A 24,337-nucleotide genomic window follows, 5' to 3' on the forward strand; every position below is an offset into this window, starting at 1 on the left:
CTCTCTCTCTCTGTATCTCTAAGAACCTAATCACTAATGTGATAGCAAATCACCTTGTCACATAATGTAACTAACACAAGAGTTAGTCAGTCTCCAGTATTCAGCTTTCTAGAAGCATGTCACAAACCCCACCACACTCAAAGGGGAGAGGACTATGCAGAGTGTGAACATGGGGATCATTTTAGGTTCTGTTCATTACATCCTGATAAATGATCTCTAGTCCTGAGCTGAGAAATAAATGGCCAGTATTTTTGGTTGAAACTAGTAGAAAACAGGATCAGAGCTGCAGTAACAGCTAAAGTGCTCAGGTCAAAGATTATGGCTAATAAGATGTGAAGATCTAGATAAGTAAATTGTATACCAGAAGAAAGAATAATTTTTAAGAAGGAGCAAAATGCTCTTGCAAGCCAGGAGTTCTTCATGTATCTATCTCCTGCTTAGGGCCAGAATTAGTTCCCTAGCACTTATAAGTGGGAACTGTGGGTGTGGAGAATTAGCGTACTCAGCAGTAGTTATGAATCAGGGTGGAGGCTCGGGACAATTCTTTCACATGACTTATCTTCTTACCATTGATTTAGGGTTAGTTTTTTTAGCCACCACTTAAATGTTAAAAGAGAAATGGGATTCTAGAGATCATGCACCAATATTCGACTTCATAGTTTCACATAATCCCAATTTCCACCTTCTGGTCAGCGTGTGAAGGCCTTTCTTCCCTGCCCGTATGCAGTGGAGTTATACTTCGTTTGTGACTCTTGAGAGTCATCGGGACTCTTAGGAGTCCAGCTCGTATCAGTCTTGGAAATAAAATACAAGTACTCACACAAAAAAAACTCAAAACAAAACTAGTATTGTCTCCTGAATATAATTCATTTGGCACAAGTTTGATACAAGTTCCAGCCTGGTTTTCACTCATGCTTTGTCTTCTGTAGATCTCTCTTTTTAGTACTTCCCCTTGGAATTTTGATTCTTGTTTCTGTTATTTCTTTCTTTCCAGGCTGATTGGATTCTCTATACGCCTCCGTGATCTCTGAGGGAAAAAGGCCCCCCCCCCCCCCCCAAGAGACTTCTTCTTTGCCTCAGATCTCTTCTCTCTGGTTTTGGGCCCTGTTGTCCTGATGGCCTACTTGCATCATCACTTTAGTGGGTTGACATCCTCCCTGGGCACTTCCCTGATTGTTTGAAGTGCTCTCTCACTTATTTGAGTCCTGGTTATATCCTAATTTGTCCTTCCTATGCTTTTTTGTTATCTTCTTCTTCTTGGTGGATTAAGGTGGATTTTCTCCTTAATTCTCAGATTCTGTATTGCCTTATTCTATTTTGTGAGTGTGTGAATATCTGCACTACTTTTTCCCCTAAAATTCCTCTGAATTCTTTATAATCCTCTGTTATTATCATCAGTTTCTCTGACTCACTGTGGTTTAATTTCACTCCCAAACATGAGTCACCACATCTTTTCCTTGGGATTTATATATAGTTCATGCGAATTCCCATTTAACTTGAGATAAATCCTTTTGAGTTGTGTAAAATCCTTTAACTTTTCATTTCAAATCATTTATCTCTGGCTCTCAGTCTTATATATCCTTTCAACTAATGGCAGGCTTTGGTTCGCTTGTGTGTGGGGTGTGTGTTTTAATGTATTATATAGAATAGGTGGTAGCTTTAGGTTCTTTAGTGGGCTTATCAGTAGAAAATGTCTTTGGGTCCTGAGTTCTTTTGTAGAGTTTTGTAAGTTAAAAATTAAATGATAGCTATTATAGTATTTTTGTAATAGTATAGTTTTTTTAGCTTTATTATAAAATTTTTCAAATTTGAAAAAAAATAATGGAACGAATAGAACAGTGAACACTCCTAACACCTTCAAATTAAAAAAAAAGTTACCATTTTGCCATATTTGCTTTATTTCTCTGAATAGATATTTATACTCCCCCCTCCCCCAGCCACTGAAAGTTATGTTGTAGACCTCATGACACTACATTCTTAAATATTTGAGCATTGATTTCCTGTGGATTGTTCTAAAGGCCAGCCCAAATTCAAACATTGTGCAGAGACTCTTTTACTAAGACCTAATCAGGACAAAGAAAGACAGATCATTCTGGAATGAAGGAAACCATCAGTCTGGTGCCAAAAGGTATTCTGATACATCCTGATCACGAGCTTCATTATAAAATGTGGAGCACTGTTTTGGCTAGGACTAAAGTGAGCCAAAGGCCAGATTGGGATGGGTGCTTGACTATAATCAGGAACTTACAGAATTGGTTCTAGGGTTCCTACTACTGCCCAAATAAGCTCCTTAGTCCTTTGTGCCAGGGGTAAGAGAAAACTGCCTCTTTCTAAAGCTGCTTGATGGCTTTGATCACCCTTCAACATACTCTCCCTGAGGGCAAAGCAACTGAGCAAGTTTGCTGGTCAGAAAGTTCACCGGTCGGGCTTCTGGGCTGTGTAAAAGAATCACAGTGGAGTTAGGGCTCCACCACTGAAGACCTTAGCCTTCTACAAGCCAAGTGTTTTAAGTTTTAAACTAATACACAATAAAGATACTCTCCTGATAATCACAGTACCACTATCACTAGAAAATGAACAAGAATTTTATATAAACTAATAGTCAATACTTAAGATTTCCCCAGTAGTCCCAAAAATGTCTGTGTGCTTTTTCTTCCATATACATAATCAGTCTTTATGTACTGTGTTTGATTATTTTGTCACTTTTAGTCTGCAACAAGCATGCTTTTCCATGATGATTATCTTATCCCATTGATTTTTTAAAACTTTCAGACCAAATGTTTTGTAGAGTGTCCCACACTGTAGATTTGTGAGCACATTGTGGCAGGTATAGAGGTGACACCATTCAGTATTTGCTGGCTTCACAAAGGGGGAAGAATCCGGGGGAGGGAAGATTAAACATGGAGTTGTAGAATTTGATGGGTCGGGGGATGGGGGAAATTGGAAGAATCTGTTCCGGAAAACAATATATTAGAATTTTGTAAATAAACTAGTGTAATAATAATAGTAATAATAAATAATAATAATAATAATAAAAAACCCCAGTTTTTAAAAAGAGAAGGAAGAATCTGCATCAACAATATCAGTCACACAAAGTTGATTTCAGGGAGGTTGGACATGCTCTCCATGCTCCATACCTCCTTCTAACAATTTTAACACTAACTGTCCCTCCTATAGCTCTCGCTACCTCAGTGCTTGCTAATTTGTTGAAATGGCCACACAGACTTACAGACAGTACTTATAGTTAATTATGGGGGAAATGAAGTTATAATGTGTGTTTAGGGGAAATAAAGTACAGTATACAGCTGGATAACAGGACAACTTCTCAGCCATGCTTGTAGGCAGAGCTCTCTCTGACCCTTGGCCTTGGTCTCTGCCTTCCTTTGGCAAGTGTAACAGAGCTCTCTTAGCCCTATCAATTAGGTACCACTGCTGTTCTGCCAATTACACATAGATGTGAGAGCACTCAGTTCTCTCTCTGGATCTGCACGTTGAGCTCCCCTGACAAGCGCTCCCCACATACTCACTCTGCCAGCAAGCACTCAGCTTCTTCACTCAGTGGGCCAGGACCCCACAGCTCCATCTCACACTGGTCTCTGGTTTTCAGGGCTCTGTTTCTCCCCCACCTTTACTGCTGTTAACCTGGGCTCTTACAGTCTTGTGCTCTCTCTCTCTCTAGCCTGCACAGGAATTGCAGATTCTGAGATTCTCTGGTTCTTTGTGGTAATTGGGATTTGCATTTCCCCCACTTCTAGCTCAGTTTAAGCATAGTAAGATGGCAAAGTGGGACAATCCCAGCACACCATTCTATACCTCTTATTTGCGCGAGCTCATTCAAAAGGTGCCATTTACCTTATTTAGATTATTAGCAAGCTCTCCAGTCTGTTTGCAGGGCCACAAATGCTTCATATTTGCACAGTCTTATCCAACCATGGGTAGACGAGTACTTCAACAAGCTGGATTGACATGGTGACGACCACAGTGGGCTTGACAGATCGTGAAGATGGTGCAGGGAGAGAAAGGTTCAGATCTGTTGTTCACAGGGTCACTAGGAGTCAGCGTAGGTGTGATGGCACCTAACAGCAACAATAATCAAGCTACATCCAGTCATGTGGTAAGAATAATAAAGACAGTTGTTAGAAAAGCCACTGCAGTGCAATACCCCTTCAAATTCATTGCCATTGAGTTCTTAGTTGACATTTCAGGGGGTTTTCTGAAGGTATAAATCCCTCGGGAAGAAATGACCTATTTTTTTCTCTGCTGGGCTATTGGTATATTTGAACCTTTACATTAGCAACACAATTGTCTTTGGGCTAGCCCACCGGAACTCTTTACTGCAGTGCAAGATTGGCTTCCTGTTTTCTAAAGGGTTTTTATCTTATTCATCTGTTCCCTACCCTATAGTTCCTGTAAAGTGGAATGTAAGCCTTGAGGTTTTATTAAAGTCAAGTGTACATCTTATTGCATCATATTAGAAGGCCCAGAATATTGAGTTGCTGTGCTTCTTAAGGTCTGTCCTGTTTGGAGCCTGTCTTTAAATTGGTTAACTTCCAGATCTAGAAATTATAAAGTTCAGTGTTTTTTCTTTCAAATTAATGGGTAAACTGGAGGTGAATTGCCTAATGTAATGGTTTTAGTATCTATTGATAATCTTGTTTGGAATCACTGATTACATTGGGTATCATAAAATTATTTTTAGATTTTATCACCTACAAAATCCATATTTCTGTTCCAAAAAAAGTGACCCAATAGAGTGTGTAAATTAGCGAACAATATCACTAATATCACACAATAGCAAAATCCTGCTAAAGATTATCCAGAAAAGACATTGACAGAGAACTACTATAAATACAAGCTAGGTTTAGAAGAGATCATGGCACTAGGGACATTATTGCCAGTGTCAGACGGATCTTGGCAGAGAGTACCAGAAGAATGTCTGTCTGTGTTTTGTTGACTATACAAAGGCATTTGACTGTGGGGATCACAATAAATTGTGGCTAACCTTCAGGAGAATGGGAATCTCAGAACACTTGATCATGCTTATACAAAATCTATACTTGGACCAAGAAGCAGTCCTCAGAACAGAGCAAGGAAACACTGCATGGTTCAAAATCAGGAAAAAGACATATGTCAGGGATGTGTCCTTTCCCCATGCCTTTTCAATCTGTATGCAGAACAGATCATTCAGAAGGCACGATTTTATGAGTGGCATCAAGATTGGAGGAAGACTCATAAACAACCTACGATATGCAAATGACATAGCCTTGCTTGCTGAAACTGAAGAGAAACGGAAGTGCTTGCTGCAAAAGGTCAAGGATGTAGTCTTCAATATGGATTAAAGCTCAACATCAAGAAGACAAAGATTCTCACTACTGGACAAATTGGCAGCACCATTATAGAAGGAGAAGAGATTGAGGTGGTTTTTATTTACAGCTTGCTCAGATCCATAATCAACACTCTTTTAACACCAGCAGTCAGGAAATCAGAAGACGAATTACATTGGGAAAATCTGCTGTCATGGACCTCTCCAGAGTGCTGAAGAATAAAAATATCAGTCTATATACAAAGGTGCACCTGATCCAGGCCGTGGTCTTTTTAATTACTTGTTATGCTTCAGTGAGTTGGACAATGACTAAGGATGACAGAAGAAGAATGCCTTCGAGTTGTGGTACTGGAGAAGAGTCTTGAACATATGATGGACTGCTAAGAAAACAAATAGGTCTGTCTTGGAGAGCGTGAAACCAAGTCTCTCTGTGGAGACTAGGATTTTGAAATTCCATCTCACATACTTTGGGCACGTGGCCAAGGGAAATCAGTCCTTAGAGAAGGACATCATGCTCGGGAGGGTGGACAGATAGCTCAGGAGAGGAAGACCCTGGATGAGATGGATTGATAAAGTAATTGGAGCAGTGGGGGTCAATGTGTCAGAATTAGTGAGACTGGCTCAGGACAAGGATGGTTTTAGAACTGCTGTACATAGGGTCACTATGCATTGCAGGCGACTCAACAGCACATAACAATAATAACATACTATAACAGATTTGGAAGCAAGGAGTGGCATCCACTTCCTAAACACCATGCCTCCAGAAACTCTATGAACTTTGATAAATGTCTATAGTTGTAGAGGAGCTTCAGACCTTTTGTTCATAGGGTCACTGTGAGTTATGCTTGACTTGAAGGCAATCAACAACAATAACAACAACAGCAACAATCTTTATTAAGGTGTGTGGTTAGAATCAGCGCGCTGTTCCTCAGGAGAGCTCTTTACTGCCTCTGAAAACCCACTGGAGGGTCAGCTATGAGTCGATCGCGACTCAGTGGTACACAACAATGACAACCACCACCACTTTTATTAGGGAGACCTGGTGGCCTAGCAGTTAGGAATTATACTGCCAAGTCAAAGGCACGTGGTTTGGTGCTCCATGGGAGAGAGAGGGGCAAAACCAAACTCCATGACACAGACAGCTGGTTAACTTCGTAAGGATTCTTGGGGTAGTTACTGTCAAATATAAGAATTACTACAGACATCAATATTTTTTTATTTATGTGAGTATATACATAGTATATTTGATTTTTAAATAGCAGCTACATTGATGTCTTTTCACAGAATATTTTTTTATCCTTTATTTTTGCTGTGATTTGTTGAGATACCTTTTTAGTGACAAGAGAGAAAAAACTATAGAACATTTTGAGGATCTTTTGCTTTTCCAAAGTAATCTCTCAGTTTGATCATTTGGGGTGCACTGTCTTTGTGACTTGGGAAAAAGTTCAGGCTCTACTTAGCCATTTAGTCTTGTTCTTTCATGTCTTGCTCAGGCTCCTGCTTACATTCGAGAATGTGCCAGATTGCACTATTTGGGTTCCAGAACTCAAGCGTCAAAGGTAAGAAAAGAAAATTGCCTTCAGCCCAAAGAAGTGAAGAGGATGAAAATTTTAAAACAAGGTTTGAAATAAATGAAAAGCCATGTAGTTATAGCTCAAAGCTATCTAGAGATTAGGAAGAAGACTGAGAGGAAGAAAGTTATATGTTGAAATATAAGAAGGTGTCTCTGTGTTCAGTATTAGGGAAGGCTTGGCCTAGTGGTTAGGAATTGCACTGCCGATCTGAAGATGCATGGTTCAACTCCACCAGCTGCTCTAAAGGAGAAAGATAGGCAATTTCCATTAGTGCAGTTTATAAGCTCTGAAAACCTACTGGTGGGTCAGCTATGAGTCAGTTTGGACTCACAGCACATAACAGCAACAACGTGTACATTATTACCTGCTTCCAGAAGTGTTCCACTGACGGATGGGATCCTCAGTGTGTGAAGGATGGTATCGACTGTATGTTTCAAGTTTTTTCATAAAGCCTTAGTAACGTTTTCCTGTGATAACCTTTGGCAAAATTGCAAACATTTTGGAAGTACAAGTTCATGTACTACTTATTTTTATTTTGGGTTCAGTAGTAAATAGTACACTGTCAAAAAATATGTAAGGCAAAAATTAAAAAAAAATATGTAAGGCAAAAAAAAACCCCACAAAACACAACAACAAAAAACTTAAGATCAGAAGAGTTTAGAGGAGGAACTGGGTAATGCTTATTAAGAGAAAGATTAATATGATAATTGTTACATTGAGCCTAGAAGGTGAGAAGATGTTTTTTTTTTTTTTTAACTGCATCTAAAAATATTAAGGTAAATGTTTAGAACTTTTTTGTGGTGAAAATACACAAAACAAAATGTATTTTTACATGTCCAGTTCAATGACTGGTTAAGTTGTGCAGCCATTCTCTTTAAACTTTTCCAGATCATTCTATATTCACATAAATTCAGTGCCCCGTTAAGTAAGAACTGAAGTGAGAAGCTTGAAAAAAAAATCACACAGTCCTCCCCCTCCCTTTCTTCGTACTATTTCAGTTTAGTCTGTCTCGGTTAAAAGCATATAATTCTAATTATGCTTCTTTTTCTGGTCCTTTTGGTAGTTTCTACCTTTTGTTAAGCAAATATTTGATTTGAGTAGGGGAAAGAGTTAGTATTTGAGCTCAGTTGGTTTAATTCAAGTTTCTGTAGGCTTCTTGGAGAGCTGTGGTTCTCATGCCGTGTAAGTTTGCCTCCTATTGTCGTGTGTGGGAAAGAGCACGAGCTGAGAAGCAGTGCATGTGCTTCGGTATCTAGGTGACTCTCAGTTCATTGCTTTATTTTAACTTTTCCTTCTGTCGAGTGGAAATGAAGATATTTTTCCCTCAGAGGATAGAAGTGAGAATTGTTGTTGTTGTTGTTGTTATGTGCCGTCGAGTCGTTTGCGACTCATAGTGACCCTATGTACAACAGCCCTAAACCCTGCTCTATCCTGTGCCAATTGCATGGCCTCTGACACACCCGTCCCGATTACCCCAGTCACTGAATCAATCCACCTCATAGAGGTTCTTCCCCTCCTGCACTGTCCCTCTACCCTCCCAAGCATGATGTCCCTCTCCAAGGACCTGTCTCTCCTTACAACATGTCCAAAGTATGTCAGACGAAGCCCCAGAATCTTTGCCTCTAAGGAGTAGCCTGGTTTAACCCTCTCTAGGATGAATCTGTTTTCTTGGCAGCCTATGGTACATCCACTGCTCTTCTCCAGCACCACAGCTCAAAGGCATCAATTCTTCTTCTATCCTCCCTAGTTGTTGTCCAACTCTCTGATGCATAACAAGTGATTGCAAAAACCATGGTCTGTAACAGGTGGACCGTAGTCTCCAGAGAGACACCGTTGCTCTTGAGTACTTTAGAGAAGTCCCTAACAGCAGACTTTCCCATCGCGATACGTTTTTTGCTTTCCTGGCTGCTGGTGCCAAGGGTGTTGACAGTGGAGCCGAGCAAACTGAAGCTGTGAACAATCTCAATCTCTTCGCCATCCATCCTGATGCTACCAGTTGGTCCAGTGGTGAGAATCTTTGTCTTCTTGACATTGAGCCTCAGTCCATACTGAAGGCTGCAGTCCTTGACCCTCTGCAGTAAGTGCATGAGGTCCTCCTCAGTTTCAGCGAGCAAGGTTGTGTCATCTGCATAACGCAGATTGTTGATAGATCTTCCACCAATCCTAACGCCACTCTTCTCCTCATAGAGCCCAGCCTCTCAGATAATCTGCTCTGCATACAGATTGAAAAGGAATCGAGATAGGACACATCCCTGGCGTACACCCTTCCCCATTTTGAACCATGCAGTGTTGCCCTGCTCTGTTCTGACAACTGCCTCTTGGTCCAAGTATAGGTTTCGCATTAGCACGATTAAATGTAAATGATATTTTTCCCTCAGAGGATAGAAGTGAGAATTACATGAGATTAAAAGATGCTTTGAAAACAGAACTACTGTACAAGTATAACTCTTGGTAATATTCTGAATGAATTTGTTTCTCTGGGAAGGTCAGATAGGTAAGACTATTTTGAGAATTTCTGATAAATGTAAAAAAAAAATGCTTGTTCCTGGGTTTAGGAATACATAGTCCCTTCCTTTCCTCCATTTGTTTTTGTTCTAAGTTTTTGTGGGAACATGACAACAAAACTGGCAGGAAATATTAGCTTACCTTTCCTTTTCCTTTAGGATGACCTTGATTTGATAACTTCATGCCATTCTAAGACCTTCCAGCTGGCAAAGTCTCAGAATTGGAACCGGGCCAATTCCTGTTCTCATGAGGAGGAGACCCAGCAGCGTACAGAAGAGGCACTGAAGGAGCTGTTCCAGCATGTCCACAACATGCCAGAGTCTGCAAAGAAGAAGCAGCTTATCAGACAGGTGCCTGTAGACCGGAAGTAGTCACAGGGCTTGAGGAATCCATTGTGGTTGGAGAACACTGGGGAAAGTTGTTAATTCCCCCGCCCAGCTATTTCTGAATATTTGGGTGGTTTTTTTTTTTTTTTAATTCTGGAAAGCATCTTATTTATTTATTTTTTTGCCAATGTCTTTATTTTTTTTTTCCAGCAGGGCATATTTTTGCAGCATGACTCAGGTGCTGTGCCCAGCATTCATTCTAGAACCTCATCACTGAACTAATTTTTTTTTATTACTCTGATTTATTTACAAAGTTTATTTTTTACAAAAGATTCTTCCCATTTCCTTCAACCCACCCACCACCCATCAAATTATACAACCCTATGATTAACACCCTACCCCCTAATCCTCACCCCTCTATTTCTTCCTGCCCCCCACCTTGGATCTTCATACTCATTATACAGTAATGGTTTTTTTACAGTATTTGTCCTTGTGGGACTGAGTTAGTTCACTCAGCATAATGCTCTCCAGTCCCTCCCAAGTTAGGTAGTAATTTACAAAATGGGAATGTTGTTAATTTTGACACTTACTGACTCCCAGGTTTGGCTCACCGAAATGCAGGCTTGCCTATGGTACCTCAATATCTACTATTACTCCACTAAAGAAAAGAGTAAAGGCTATTGAATTCTGGAATTAAATAGGAAAATACAATTTTGGTTACAGTTTCTCCAATTTTGGTCCTATACCATGAAAGAATTAGAAGTTATCAGTATATTAGTCCAGGGTTTAAACCCTTCAGATTTACTGGGCAAATAACGTAGTCTTTGTGAATTTTAAATTTCTTGTTTGTTTGTGACATGATAGTTGTGGTGTCTGTATTTCATGGTTGTAAGTATAGAACTATAGATGAACTAATGAGAATTATTTAGAGATATACTAAAGAACTATTGTGGGAGAAGATGGATAGTTTTCTCCTGTGCAATTTACTGCTCCTGAAAACCTGCTGGAGGGTCAGCTGTGAGTCTGTTCTGAATCAAAGGCAAATAACAACAACGAATTATCAGGGAGCTCTGGTGGCTTAGTGGCAAGGAGTTGCGCTGCCAACTTGAAGACTGTTGATTTGAATCCACCGGCATCTCTGCCTGAAAAAATGGGGAATCTCCTCCCGTGTGAAAACCTACTTGAGGGTCAGCCATGAGTGGGTTCCAGATTAATGGTACATAACAACAACAATGACAAAGAAAGATTGGCGAGAATACTTTGCAGGTGGTGTGTGCTGCCTGTGTATGCATGTTCACAAGACTCTGGATATATATTGCTAAAGAGCTTTCCAGAAAATTTTACTGATCAGTCTGCCCACAAGTTGGGTATAGGAGGGGCCAGCCTGACTGGATCCTTGTTAGCCTTAGTAAAGATAGTTCATTTTTACTTATTCTTTTTATTTCCTGAATTAAGCTATGTAGAGAGAGCTCTGGTGGCTTGGTCATTAAGAAGTTACACTGCCAGCTCAAAGGCATATGGTTCAAATCCACCAGCAGATACATGGAAGAAAGATGGGGAATCTCCTTTCATACGATTTACAGCCTCTGTAAACTCACTGGAGGGTCAGCCATGAGTTGGTTCTGACTCAACGGCACATAACAACAATAACAACAAAACAATAACAAGCGTGAGGTGACTAGACTTCCTTATCTACTAAGGTAGAATACTTTGAGAACCTCCAGGTACCCATATATAAAAATAATGTCATTTCTTTAGCCTTTAGAATTGAACCTGAACTAATGAAAGTTTATAAAATTACAATTGAGAAAATTAAAAATGACAGAAAAGACAGTAGAGTAGAAGAGTTAAGTATTATTAATAATTTTAAATGGGGACCTGAGTGATTAAAGTATTGAATGAGACTATAAACAATGCTCGAGTATTCCCTTTTTCCATCTCATATACCTGCAGAGAGCTAGTGTTGACAGAACTGGTAAGTCTGCATTCTAAACTACTCTTAAGAGTAATATTGGTAAGCAATCCTGATAGACATCGGTTTAAAGTACCTTACTACTCATACTCATTGCTCTGAAGTAAGAATTTCCTCACAGCTGACCCTACATTGGAGTTCACAAGCTGTGAATTGCATGCGGGAAGATTGTCCGTTTTCCTCCCGGAGAGCCAGCTCATGGTGAGTCCAAAAATGTACCATCTTTGGATTAGCTGTGCACCTTTCTAGACACTAGGCCAGTGGAGCTTTAAAGTGCCTTATTGTTGTTGTATATTGTAGAGTTGGAATCACCCATAGCTGATCCTCCAGCTTGTTTTCAGAGTCAGTTTATCGCACGGGAGGAGACTGTCCATCCTTCTGAGGGGCATCTAGCTGGTGGCTTCAAACCATGTGCCTTTGGGATTGCAATGCAGCTTCTTATCACTAGGCCACCAGAGCTTTTAACCTTAATATATGTGAAAAAAGGAATATGAAGGGTGGGATCCCTCGTAGTAATGAATTAAATTTAGACTTCTTTCGGGCAGTACTATTCCTGCCTTTGGGATTTGCTTGCAGCTTGCTAACTTAATATTCATGCATATCCTCCTCACCATTGCATGGATTTTCCTGAATTTAGCTCTTGGTTATCACAGAATGCTCTCTCTTGAAGGAATAAAATAATAATAATAATAATAATAATAATAATAATAATAATAATAATAACCAACCCCTTTTTTCTCTCTTTTAGTTTAATAAACAATCTTCGACTCAGACACCAGGGCGGGAGCCTTCCACTCCCCGAGTACAGAAGAGGGTTCGCGCCCGTTCCTTCAGTGGGCTTATCAAGGTAGGGGCACTGCTGGTGTGTCAACACCACGTGTGTGGAAATGTGACAGCCTGACTTCTCTTATGCATTAACTTCTTTGTAGTCCTGTCAGTGCTTCATTTTTAAGATGTAGACATTCATTTATAAGGACAGACTTTGGAAAAGCTTTTATTTTTCAAAGTATTTTGCTATGTTCCAAATCAGAGAAATGATTTCAAAACAGGAGCTCTATGATTTGGGACGTGAGAAGTGAAAAAAAAAGAAAGATCCACGCTTTTGTTCTGGGGTGGGCACAGAGTCCTGATTACCTAAACACATTAAAGAGTTTTTCTCTTTTTATCCTGCTTTGTTCTATACACTTTGTTGTATAAGTCTCTAAATTTATGGAGAAGTGAAGAAATTGAGAGATATTCAGAGAAATGGATTTTCCAATAGATTAGCGAATTTTTGTGAACTTAATAACCTGTTATGCAGATGACACAACCTTGCTTGCTGAAAGTGAGGAGGGCTTGAAGCACTTGTTGCAGAAGATCAAGGAATACAGCCTTCTGTATGGATTGCATCTCAGTGGTCAGGGAAACAAAGAGTCTTAACACTGGACTGATAGAATGGATGGAGAGGAGATTGAAACGGTCAACAGCTTCCTCTTGCTTGGATCCACAATTAACACTCTTTGTAGGAGCAGTCAGAAAATAAGGAGACACATTGCACTGGGGAAATCTGCAGTTAGGGACCTTTCTAAATTATTGAGAAGTAGTGTCACTTTTAAGACTCTGACTCAGACCATTGTCTTTCCAATTACTAGCTCTAGATCCGAGAGCTGGACAATGAATAAGGATGACAGAAAAATAATTGACACCTTTGAGCAGTGGTGTTGGGGAAGAGCACTGGATGGCCAAGAGAACAAACAGATATGTTTTGGAGAAGGTGCAGCCGGAGTGCTCTTTGGAAACCAGAATGATGAGGCTTCGCCTCACATACTTTGGACATGTTGCTGGCAGGGGCTATTGTTTGTAGGACATGATGTTGGGAAGGGTGGAGGGTTGGCAAAGGAGAGGAAGACCCTCAACCAGGTTGATTGATATGGTGACTGCTACAATGGGCTCTGTGTATCAGGAAGTGCGAGGATGGCGCAGGATAGAACAGGGGGGTTCAGATCTTTTGTTCATAGGGTTACTATGAATTGTGCCCAACTCGACAGCACCTAACAACAACAACATTTTTATCCGTTATTTTGTATTCTTGATAGTAATCCTTTACTGTTGCTGCCATCACAGTTCACAGATTGAGTTTTTGAGTCCTCATCAATGATGTGAACTTGCAGTTAAAGAATGTTGCCATCAGGTGGCAGTAGATACTTTTGATATGAGGTTCAAATGTCTAAGGATAAACTAAGGAAGGTTCTGGTTACCGTGAATAGAGAGCAGCACTAATCTGTATTCCATTTGTTTAAGTTATTTTTACCTTTATTAAAATCTATTTATAGCAACATTATATGAAGCTCTTATGCTTAAAATGTTAAAATTTTACTCTAAGAAATAAATAACCTTTTGCTTTTTCTGCCATCTTGGAGCCCGTGAAGGCCTCCTGGGAGCAGGACTTTTAAACTACAAAGGTGACTGGGAGGCTATGGTGCAAAGCCACTTTTTCTGGCTATAAAGGAGGTATCCAGAACCAGCACACAGCTCTTCTTAAAATTGAAGATGTTTATGCCTGAGATGAAATGGAATTCTATTTAGATAAGAGATATGCTTATGTTTACAAAGCAAAAAATACTACAGTGACTCCTGGTGATAAACTTATCAAAACCAGAGTAAACTGGGGGGAGGTAACTGGTGCCTACGGAAACAGTGGCATGGTTTGGGCCAAGTTTCAGAATAACCTTCCAGTGCTGAGGCTGTTGGACACAGGCTCCATCTCTCGAGGATTCAAATTTACTGAAAAGCAAATAAAATTATGAATTTGAAAAACCCCAATAACCTTTTATTAGTTTTTCTTGAAGCTGCAGCTATTTAGTTATTGAAACATCATCTGGCCTCAGTTTTGGTCCTCATTCACTTACTCATTGCTGTTGAGTTGGAACAGACCTTCCAGAAGATTTCTTAGGCTATATGTCGCATGGGAGGAGATTGCCTGTCTTTCTCTCTTGGAGCCACTGGTGGATTGGAATCACCAGGGAGGCAACTCTCTAAGAACTATGCCACCAGAGCTAGTTATAGTTGATATATGTTTAGAATTCACTCTAAGTTCCAATCTGCTGGGTCAGTAGCCTTCAGGACATTAGGCTGGCTTGATTTCCTTTACTAGAACCCTAGAGTGAGCTCTTGTGCTCTAGTCCCAGAGAATCATGCTGCTAACTCAAAGGCCGTACGTCTCTGCCAGTTTGAATCCACTAGGGGCTCTGTCAGCAAAAGATTGCTGATCATCATGAAGAATAACTACAACATTGAGAGAAATACCAGAAATTCATTCTGGGTTTAGAAGAGGGCACAGCACCAGGGGTGTCATTGCTAATGTCAGATGGATCTCGGTGGAAGGCAGAGAATACCAGAAGAATGTCTGTTTATGTTTTGTTGACTATACAAGGGCATTTGACTATGACTAACGTTGAGAAGAATTAGAATTCAAGAGCACTTAATTTATGCTTATACAAAACCTGTACCTAGACCAGGAAGCTGTTGCCTGAACAGAAAGGTGTGCATCAAGGCTGTGTCCTTTCTCCATACTTATTTGGTCTGTATACTGAATAAATCATAAGAGAGGCTGGAATGAAGAAGAATGTGGCATCAGGATTGGAGGAAGACATCCACAACCTGCATTATGCAGATGATACAACCTTACTTGCTCAAAACAAGGACTTGAGGCACTTGCCGCAGAGGATTAAAGACTCCATATGAATTATATGAATTATATCTAAGCATCAAGAGAAAAAATATCCTCACCACTGGGCCAGTGGGCAACATCATGGTGGACGGAGAGAAGAGTGAAATGATCAGTGATTTCATCTAGATTGGATCCTTAGTCACTATCCTTGGTACCAGGAGTCAGGAGATTTGGAGAGGTAGGGCGTTGGGAAAGTCAGCTGTCAGGGACTTCTCCAAAGTCCTGAAGAACAATGATGCCACTTTAAAGACTTAAGGGCACCTGATTCAAGCACATGGCTTTTCCATTTACCTGCTGTGCATTTGCGGACTGGGTAGCGAATAAAGATGACAGGAGAAGAATTGATGCCTTTGAGTTAGGATATTGGAGAAGAATACTGAATAGCCCATGGACTGCTGAAAGAACAAACATACGTGTCTTGGAGAAAGTGAAACCAGAGTGCTTCTTGGAGACAAGGATGGCAAAGCTCTGTTCACATCTTTGGGCATATTGTTAAGAGAGGCTATTCTTTGGAAAGGAGCATTATCCTTGGAAGTGTAGAGCAGAAGAGAGGAAGATGCTCAGTGAGATGGATTGACACAGTAACTGCAGGAGTGTGCTCAGATGTGTCAGAGGTGATGAGGCTGGTCAGGACAGGATTCAGATCTGTTGTTCATAGAGTCTCTATGAGTTGTACTTGACTCAGTGCCACCTAACAATGCACAGCTCCGTGGGAGAAAGGACAGCTTCCTCCCATGCAGTTTACAGCCTCAGAAACTTGTTGGAATTCAGATATTGGGCAGTTCCAGGCTGGTGGCAGTGAGTCTGAGGTTTTTTTGAGACCCCTAGTAGTGCAGTCGCCTGTTTAGATGCAGTTAGTAAAATGAACATCTTTGGTTTTATCCTAATTTTTTCTTTTCTATTGGAAAAGTATGTAATTTCTTCTGACTTTTTTGTCATAGAGATAATTGGAAGGAAAAAGGAAAATGATAGTAAAAATAGGTTTCTTTGTGTGCTTAGTAAAATGTGTCTTTACCTGAAGATGGAGGGTGTAGTTTACTGTCCTCAGTGAGCTCTTCTGGCTTTAGATATAGAGCTAATTGTTGCTTGAAACGCAAATTTAACACTATCCTCTCTCCCTCTTTTTTTTTCTTTCTCTAAAATAGGCCTTATTTAAAATGCACACTTTGGTGAAAATAGACTGAGGCTCAGTTGATGTCAGTCAATAGTATCCTCTTGATCGCTTCCCATTTCTTTATCAAGAGAGAATTTAAAGGGGCGCTCTGGTGGCCTAGTGGCAAGAAGCTGCAACTACAATCCCAGAGGTGCACGGTTCGAATCCACCAGATGCTCTGCCGGGGAAGGAGGGGCAATCTCCTCCTGTACCAGTCAGATCTGATTTGACGGTACATGCACACAAAAATAATAAAAAACAAAAAAATAGAATTTAAAATACTAAAATTTATAAAAAACTTATGATTTTGTCATGATAAGACATTTTAGAATAATAAATTCAAATGCAAATGTTTACGAATTTTACAAAACAGAATTAAAAATATTTTCATTGTAAAGTTTTAGAACTAATAATAGTTCTAAGTTTTTGCCGAATAGCTCTGTAAAAGAATGATGAAATGTCCTTTTAAAAGTTTAGTGGTTAATTTGTAGGATTGTTGAGATGGTGTGTGTTTTGCTATGTATATTTTCACCACTGTTTAAAAAGAAAAGTGGAGTGGAAGCTTAGGACCAGTCCTGAGGCTTCTCTCACCCCAGATCAGCTCGCTCTGAGGTGGTATCTGACTGTCGAGAGGAGGATGGGTGGTACTTGTCTTATTTTCCCCACATTTCTACATTTTTACCAGTTTGATTTCTGTCTACCTTTGATCTTTTTTTTTTTTTAAGTTATATTTTTTTCCTCTGGAATTCATCTCATTTAAATCTTTATCAGATCAGTATATTTCATATATATATATATATGCTGCAGAGTATAATGTTTTCATTTTGACATGTTCTTTTTTTGGAATTAAAATTCTCCAGGGGGGAAAAAAAGGAAGATTTTCTGCAAAGATGGTTGAATTGTCACCGTCAGCTGTTACAGTAGGTTACATCAGCTCCTAAGCTCTTCCGAGACGAGAGGATATTTTGTGTTGCTCTGAATGTCAGTGTAGCCACGTGAGCCTCTTAAGAAACCTATACATTCTCGTGGCTTTATTAGGAACTCTTAGAGAACCTCTCCAGATTTCCAATCCTGTGTCATGACATGTCATCGAAGCCACATCATGATGGGAAAGAGAGTCAGCTTTAACTAAGTATCCTTAGTAATCCTTTTAATAGCTGCCAGAGATAATATATCCTAGGGGAAAAAATTATACTGGCAAGTAACTGGTATCAGAGGTACCCTGTAATTGACCTGTATTAGCTAGTTTAAGTCAGTTATCATATTATTTCTGTCACTCCAGCCCTTTTAAATGTAGAGGAAAAGTAACCACTTAAAGGCAAGGTGTTGATGTCAGGGTTTTTTAAAAAACATGTTTTGGCCTCTTTGTGTAATGATGTAACCTGGGAGAATCCATACAGCGATCTGAGATTTTTGTTTTATACCTGGCCACATTGTAGTTTTAAAGGCCCAATTAGCTGTAATATTGAGAGTAGATGTTTATAAGTAAACTCTTTTCTCTTCCTAAACCAGCGAAAGGTCCTGGGAAGTCAGATGATGTCAGAAAAGAAAAGCAAGTACCCTACTCCAGAATCTGTGGCCCTTGGTGAATTGAATGGAGCCAGCAAAGAAAATGTGAACTCGGTAAGACACTCGCTATTCTTCACACTCTCTGCCCGTGTGTATTTGTACAAAGGGGGGAAATTGATACTGTGTCATCTGTTTTCCTGTGATTCTCTGGATGGTTCGACTCTGCCTTTTCCCAATTAATCTTTTCCTTTGTGTTGTCTTCTCTCTGTGAGCTTTCACTGATTCATTGGTTTATTCAGCAAACACAGTTGTAAGCCTGCATGACAAATGTAGTGAATTATTCCGTAAACAAAGTGCTGGAGGAAGAAGCAATTAATTCTAACTGAAGGCTCGCAGGGCAAATAACACTTGAATGAAGGCTTGTTGCTGCTTTACCTGTGGACTAAACCTTTAGGTATCCTAGGCATGGTTAGGTCAGTAAGCTACTAATAGAATCAGTTAAACTCATCAGCTTCAGTAAAACTCTTCACAAATATGTAATTCCTCTGATAGTAGCATCTCTCTTTGGAAGTGATAGAACACTTAAGCCACTGTAAAATTTTCTTGTTACAGTTATTTTCTGGCTCACCAGCTATCAAAATGACACCAACAAGATTGAAATGGTCTGAGGGGAAGAAAGAGGGGAAAAAAGGTACTAATTATGCTTTTTCTGTAATTTTACTGAATGTAGCTTATTACTGCATCTAGTCAGTCAGCATTTTTTTAATCTATATTGTAATGCAGTTGTAATCTGAAGCCGTGTCAAAATGATGAGGCTGAGTCCTTGTGGTTTAGTCTACTTAGCGGATGGTTAGTGAACATCTCCTTCTCACTGCCCTGTGTGCTGATGGCAGAGCTGTGAACTCAGAGTCACATGGTCTCTATTCTTTTTTAAGTTGCTTAATAAATAATGAGATATTTTATATGTGTATATAGACAGACACATGCATAAAAATATCTTAATATTTAGTTGTTGTTATGTGCCGTCGAGTCGCTTGCGACTCATAGCGACCCTATGTACAACAGCCCTAAACTCTGCTCTGTCCTGTGCCAATCACACTGTCTCTGACACTCCCATCCCGATTACCCCAGTCACTGAATCAATCCACCTCATAGAGGGCCTTCCTCTCTTGCACTGTCCCTCCACGCTCCCAAGCATGATGTCCTTCTCCAAGGACTTGTCTCTCCTTACAGCATGACCAAAGTATGTCAGACGAAGCCTCAGAATCCTGCCTCCAAGGCGCAGCCTGGTTTAACTTAATATTTAGTAAGCAAGTTAATAACAAGGATAAGCTATTTTGTGTAAACAAAGCATAGAAATTCTGACTACTCAATACATGTGGAATGGTTTGTGCTCCTTTTTTGTGTAAACTTTTGCCTTGTTTATTCAGTGATGCTTTCTATATAAACACCTCTTACAAATAGGACACTGGTGATTATATAACACAACATATTTTTAAGGCTTTTGAAAACAGGATTATTTAATCCTGGGACTACTGATTGCTTCAGTTTCTGCTAAAAAGGCAGTGGCTGCGGTACTTACCTATGAAGAAGTCTTACTGCTGCTGTCCTGTGAAGAAGATGTGTGGTTCACTGCTGTGACAGTGGGATTAGTAGTTAGACTTGATTTGAGTCATCATTTACTCTGATAATGCTAGTCATTCCCTCTGAACCCAAGTCGTCTTTGAAAATGAAGATACTAGTTATATCTTTATCACTGTGAAAAGAGTGTGGGGTCAGCTGCATCTGACTGACCTCTACTCACTCCACAAGGGACAGCTGTCCCCATCAAGAACATTCACAATACAAAACCAATTTCTATGTGGTTAGACATGACTCCCATGTGCCCACACCCACTTCTACTAATTCTAATGCCAAAAGTCCACTCCTCTATTGGGTCTAAATTTGTTGTAATAGCTACACATACCTCACAGTGCCTAGCTCACAATTATAGGGGTTATTAGGGAACATAACAGATTACAGCTCTGGTTGACAACAGGATACAATTTCTCATTTAGAGCAGCTTCTGAAGTATGCTCACAGGCCCATCAATTTTCAGCCTAAAGCTGTCAAAGGCCACTGTTACAAAGATGTCTTACTCTTGCCAATTATGGTGTCTTCTCCCCAATTTCCCTCAGTTCTTCAGCAAGTTTGGGCAAAGACCTCTGACTCTTGCTCCATGAGACAGCAGTCCTAGGTCAGCTCTCTCTCCCATGTTGGTCTCTGGTTCTCTGCTACGATTGCTCCTGTGCTCTTGTGTAGTTGGTCCCTGTGTGACTGGTATAGCAGTTTCTGCTGTCGAAGGATGCATGCTGTATCTTCTACTTCTTCCTTACTAGTAGTTAGGAAATTTCTGTTGTTGAGTCTGCTCAATTTAAACCTGGTGGAATTGTGGAATTGTGAAACTGGTCAGTCCCCTCATGGATAGTCTAACACACCCTATTTGCAAATTGTTATATCAATTTTGAGCAACAGATGAAGTCATCACTGGTTTGATTTTCTCATTTTTATCACCGAGACATGAGCACAGTTACTCTTTAAGACATCAGGAAAAGAGAGAACAAAGCTCAGTCCTCATGGATGATTCTTTTGTTCTCTTCTAGAAAATGAGATGTCAGTATAGTTTCCTTATTTACCCTTGAGTGAATTATCTGAATCCTCTTTTCTTTGCACCTTGCTTCAGACTGCTGGGCTGAGTTGTCTGATTGAGGCACATTCAGTGTCTGAGCTCTGTGTGTCTAAATATTTGTGCTTTCATGTCCATGAGTTAAAGCCAAGCATATGTTATTTTCAAAGGATATGTTTATTATTTTGTATCAATTACATCTTCTGTCACTTTCATTTTTTTATGCCACATTCATTTTTTAAGAAAACCAAGAAATAATCTTTCTCTGTTGACAACTGTGCTTTGGAAAGAAAGAAATGAGTTAAAGTAGGCAGGCAAGACAGACATGGACAGGTGAAACCTGTCTTTTGATTTCTTGACAGTGGTTACTATCTACCTTTTCCTGTTTTTTTGATGCTCTAAAGTTGCCTGTTCTTGTTTTTTTTTTTCTGCCCCTTCTTCGCAGCTTGTTCTATGTCCATAGCTGGTCTGTTCTCTGTGTGATGACTGCTCCTTAGCCTCTGTCACCAGGTTTGAATTCTTTTCCAGTCTGCAGGTTCAATTGTCATTATTTTATACAACAGTGAATATAATCCTATATTTTTTGAGTGGTGATAGTGAGATTTATAAAATTAATTCATTTTCTTTGATGAAGATAATGCAATTTTATTATCATGATTAATAGAAAAACCCAAAAGACATTTACTTAGCCCAGAGTTTCTCACCTAGCCATGTATACTTGCTTTTTTTCTGAAGTATTATTGATACAACTAAAATGTTGATATTTAATAAGATTTTTGTAGTTATCTATTTCTCATGCATTATCTTATCTTTGAAGCTGTTTTCTCTTTTGGAGGACAACCACTACACTTAATGTGTTTTTGGTTCCCTGCCTCCTTTTTTCTTTCTGCCTCCTGATAATGGCAGTACTTTTTATGTAGTTGGCATGTTGTACGTCTTTGTGAGATGGGTAGCTGTGTTAAGAACACAAGCTGTGCCTTCACTTAGGCTTAGGTTCAAATCCCAGTTTTGCTATTTAAGAACTGTAGTTTAGGACAAATTAACTTGCATAGGTTTTACATTTTTCACCTATAAAATGGCATGTTGTTGTTTTTAAGTGCTGTCAAGTACAACTCATAGCCACCCTATGGACAACATCTGAACCTGTCCTGTCCTGTCCCATCCTTATCATCCCTGTCACATTTGAGCCCATTGCTTCAGTGGACATTATTGTGAAGATAAATGAACTTACAGCAGCCCTTGACACAGGATATGCGCTTAATAAATGATAGCCGTTATTGTCATTAAGATGACTTAATGAGAGTAGATTCATCAAATAGATGCATTTTAAGTTGATTCTGATTCATAGCAACGTAAATGCTTTCCAAGACTATAAATCTTTTTAGAGGCAGACTGTCATATCTATCTCACACAAAGCAGCTGGTAGATTTGACCCACTGACCTTTTGGTTTAGCAGCCAAGTGCTTTAAACACTGTGCCACAGAGTCATACATTCTTAATTGCTTTAACCCTTTTAGTTTCTATTAGAACAACTCATAGTTACAAATCTCTAGCTTCTAGTTGGGGTGTTTCCATAAAGAAGTAATTACAAACGTGCTGAATGTTCCTGGTTTTCTTTCCACAGGACTCCTCTGAAGGCTCCAGCATCCTGGTGTCCACACAGGAGCTGTCTCTTTAGTGGACCAAGTCTTCTGACCACTCACAGCAGTGCTTGGACTTGCAGCCTGCTTGCTGCATTTTGAATCGTGAAAGCCGACTAATACCTGACTGATACCTCTAATCCCACTCACTGGATGTGCAAACTGTGCCTTCTGAACAAATGCTATGAACTCACTCTCTCTCGCTCTTTTTTTTTTTTTAATATTATGGGAAAACCACTAACCAGCCAGCCAGCTTACACAGCACGATGAAAGGGCAGAATCTGGCGGATTCTCATGTTCAATTCATTGTGTTTATTTAGGCACATTCTGTTTTTAAAAAATATGAACTATGTGTTTAACTGCCAGTGATTCTCTTTTAAGACTGCCCATCCTCATGGATTGGTAGTATATTTAACTGATATTGTGGACATTTCCTCTGTTTTGATAATGTTGGGAATATGTTGGTGGGTTTTGTTTGTTTTATTTCTTTGTTGTTTTATAAGCCATTTTGTGGGGGCTGAGGGGATTAACTAGTCTAAAGGTCTCTGCATTCTCTAAACCAGATGTCTTTTACCCTTTTTCACCTCAACTTGGAGAAAGCTCTTTATCTCATGGAATAAGTGCCTCAGTCCCTTGTTTGTGTCCAAAGAACACAAGTTTCTTAGAAATGTTCAGTTACTACTTAGATCTGAGATGGAAAGGCATTGGACCTATAATACTGAAAAAGAAGAAATCAGAATGATACAATAGTTCAGCAGAATTCCATTATTAAGCTCTCTTCCTCCCCCCGCCCCAGACCCTTTCTGCCTCCCTTTTCCACCTTTCTTAGAGATGTCAGAATAGTTGTGTGGTTGTTGTTGTTCTTATTTTTCATTCCATTTCTTCTCACCTGAAACATCTCTGGTGCCACTATGATCCTTCTGACCTTTGTTCTTCTGTGCAAAATCGCTGTGACTCAGGCAAAGTCACTGACAGCGTCCTAGGAGCCTCCTGAAATTTTTGTATGTAAGGGAAGCTCCGGAGTGTCAGGATTTGGGTGGGACTGACTGGCCTTCTGTCACAGAGTGACTGTATTTGGTGGGATTCTCTTCCATCCTTCCAAGGCTTAAGATGTGCAGACCAGACCATCTTTTGAGGATGAATTGGAGCTGGAGGGAAGGAAGCAAGCATCAGTTTTTGCAGGACTGGTAAGACGTAAAGAAGAGAATGTCCTAAAGTGGAAGCAGCTGTGGCTTCTCACTAATGTTGAAGAAGCAGTCGCTGTGCAGTGTCGTCTGCTTGTCCAAATGGGCACGGGGTAATCTGGAGATGTGCTGGAGCTTTGGTTGGCTTGGTGATGTTCACATAAGTTTGAGGTGAGCCATGGTTTTAATGTAGTAGGAGTATATCTATAGTAGATCTCCCCTGCCTAGTGAGGAACAGGGGGCAGGTGAGAATGCTCGGCTGTCTGCCTGGCTCTGCTCAGCTGTGTCACCATTGTTCCCACCCGGAGCTGGTTCACATCTCTGTAGGGAGGCAGTTGCTCATCATAGTATCACTTGCTGATCTGTTTTAAACTATTGGAAAATGTTGTGTTGTTGCAGAAGTGAAAGATGTCTCTGAGGGTGTAGAGTCTGCCTTTACGCCTGAATATTAGCACCCTCTTCTGTACTTTTCTGCTCCTTTGCTACTTACTGCAAGAGCAGTAGTGAAGAAACATGTAAACTGTGACCGTTTCTCTGGATAAATTATGAACAGTAGTTGGTTAGGCGTATATAGTTGCTCAGAAACTCTTCTTTAAAGCCGTTTTATGTAATTAAAAAAAAAAAAACACAAACTTGCTAGCAAATTCATTTGTGTAGGTTCCTGTTTGACTTTTTTTTCTTCTTTGGGAAAACACACCCCAAACACCGAAGTCACTTTTTTGGTATCACCAGACGTAAGTGCTGCTTAGCGGCAACTTGGCAAGTTGGCACATCATT

The 24,337-nt window shown here is 39.9% G+C and overlaps 1 protein-coding gene across 1 annotated transcript in view; it reads left to right on the forward strand.

The window, feature by feature from the left end:
• ARHGAP19 (Rho GTPase activating protein 19) overlaps positions 1-24,337 on the forward strand; it is a 106,402-nt gene that overhangs the window by 46,232 nt on the left and 35,833 nt on the right. Inside the window, exons 7-11 of the mRNA XM_006880204.1 lie at positions 6,817-6,882; positions 9,561-9,752; positions 12,449-12,547; positions 18,075-18,185; positions 18,684-18,762. Of these exons, the coding sequence (XP_006880266.1) occupies positions 6,817-6,882; positions 9,561-9,752; positions 12,449-12,547; positions 18,075-18,185; positions 18,684-18,762 (547 nt within the window). The remainder of the gene's footprint in view (positions 1-6,816; positions 6,883-9,560; positions 9,753-12,448; positions 12,548-18,074; positions 18,186-18,683; positions 18,763-24,337) is intronic.

The sequence above is a fragment of the Elephantulus edwardii genome, unplaced genomic scaffold (genome assembly GCF_000299155.1).
Source record: "Elephantulus edwardii isolate Elephantulus edwardi_28Jun2011 unplaced genomic scaffold, EleEdw1.0 scaffold00006, whole genome shotgun sequence".
Classification (NCBI taxonomy): domain Eukaryota; kingdom Metazoa; phylum Chordata; class Mammalia; order Macroscelidea; family Macroscelididae; genus Elephantulus; species Elephantulus edwardii.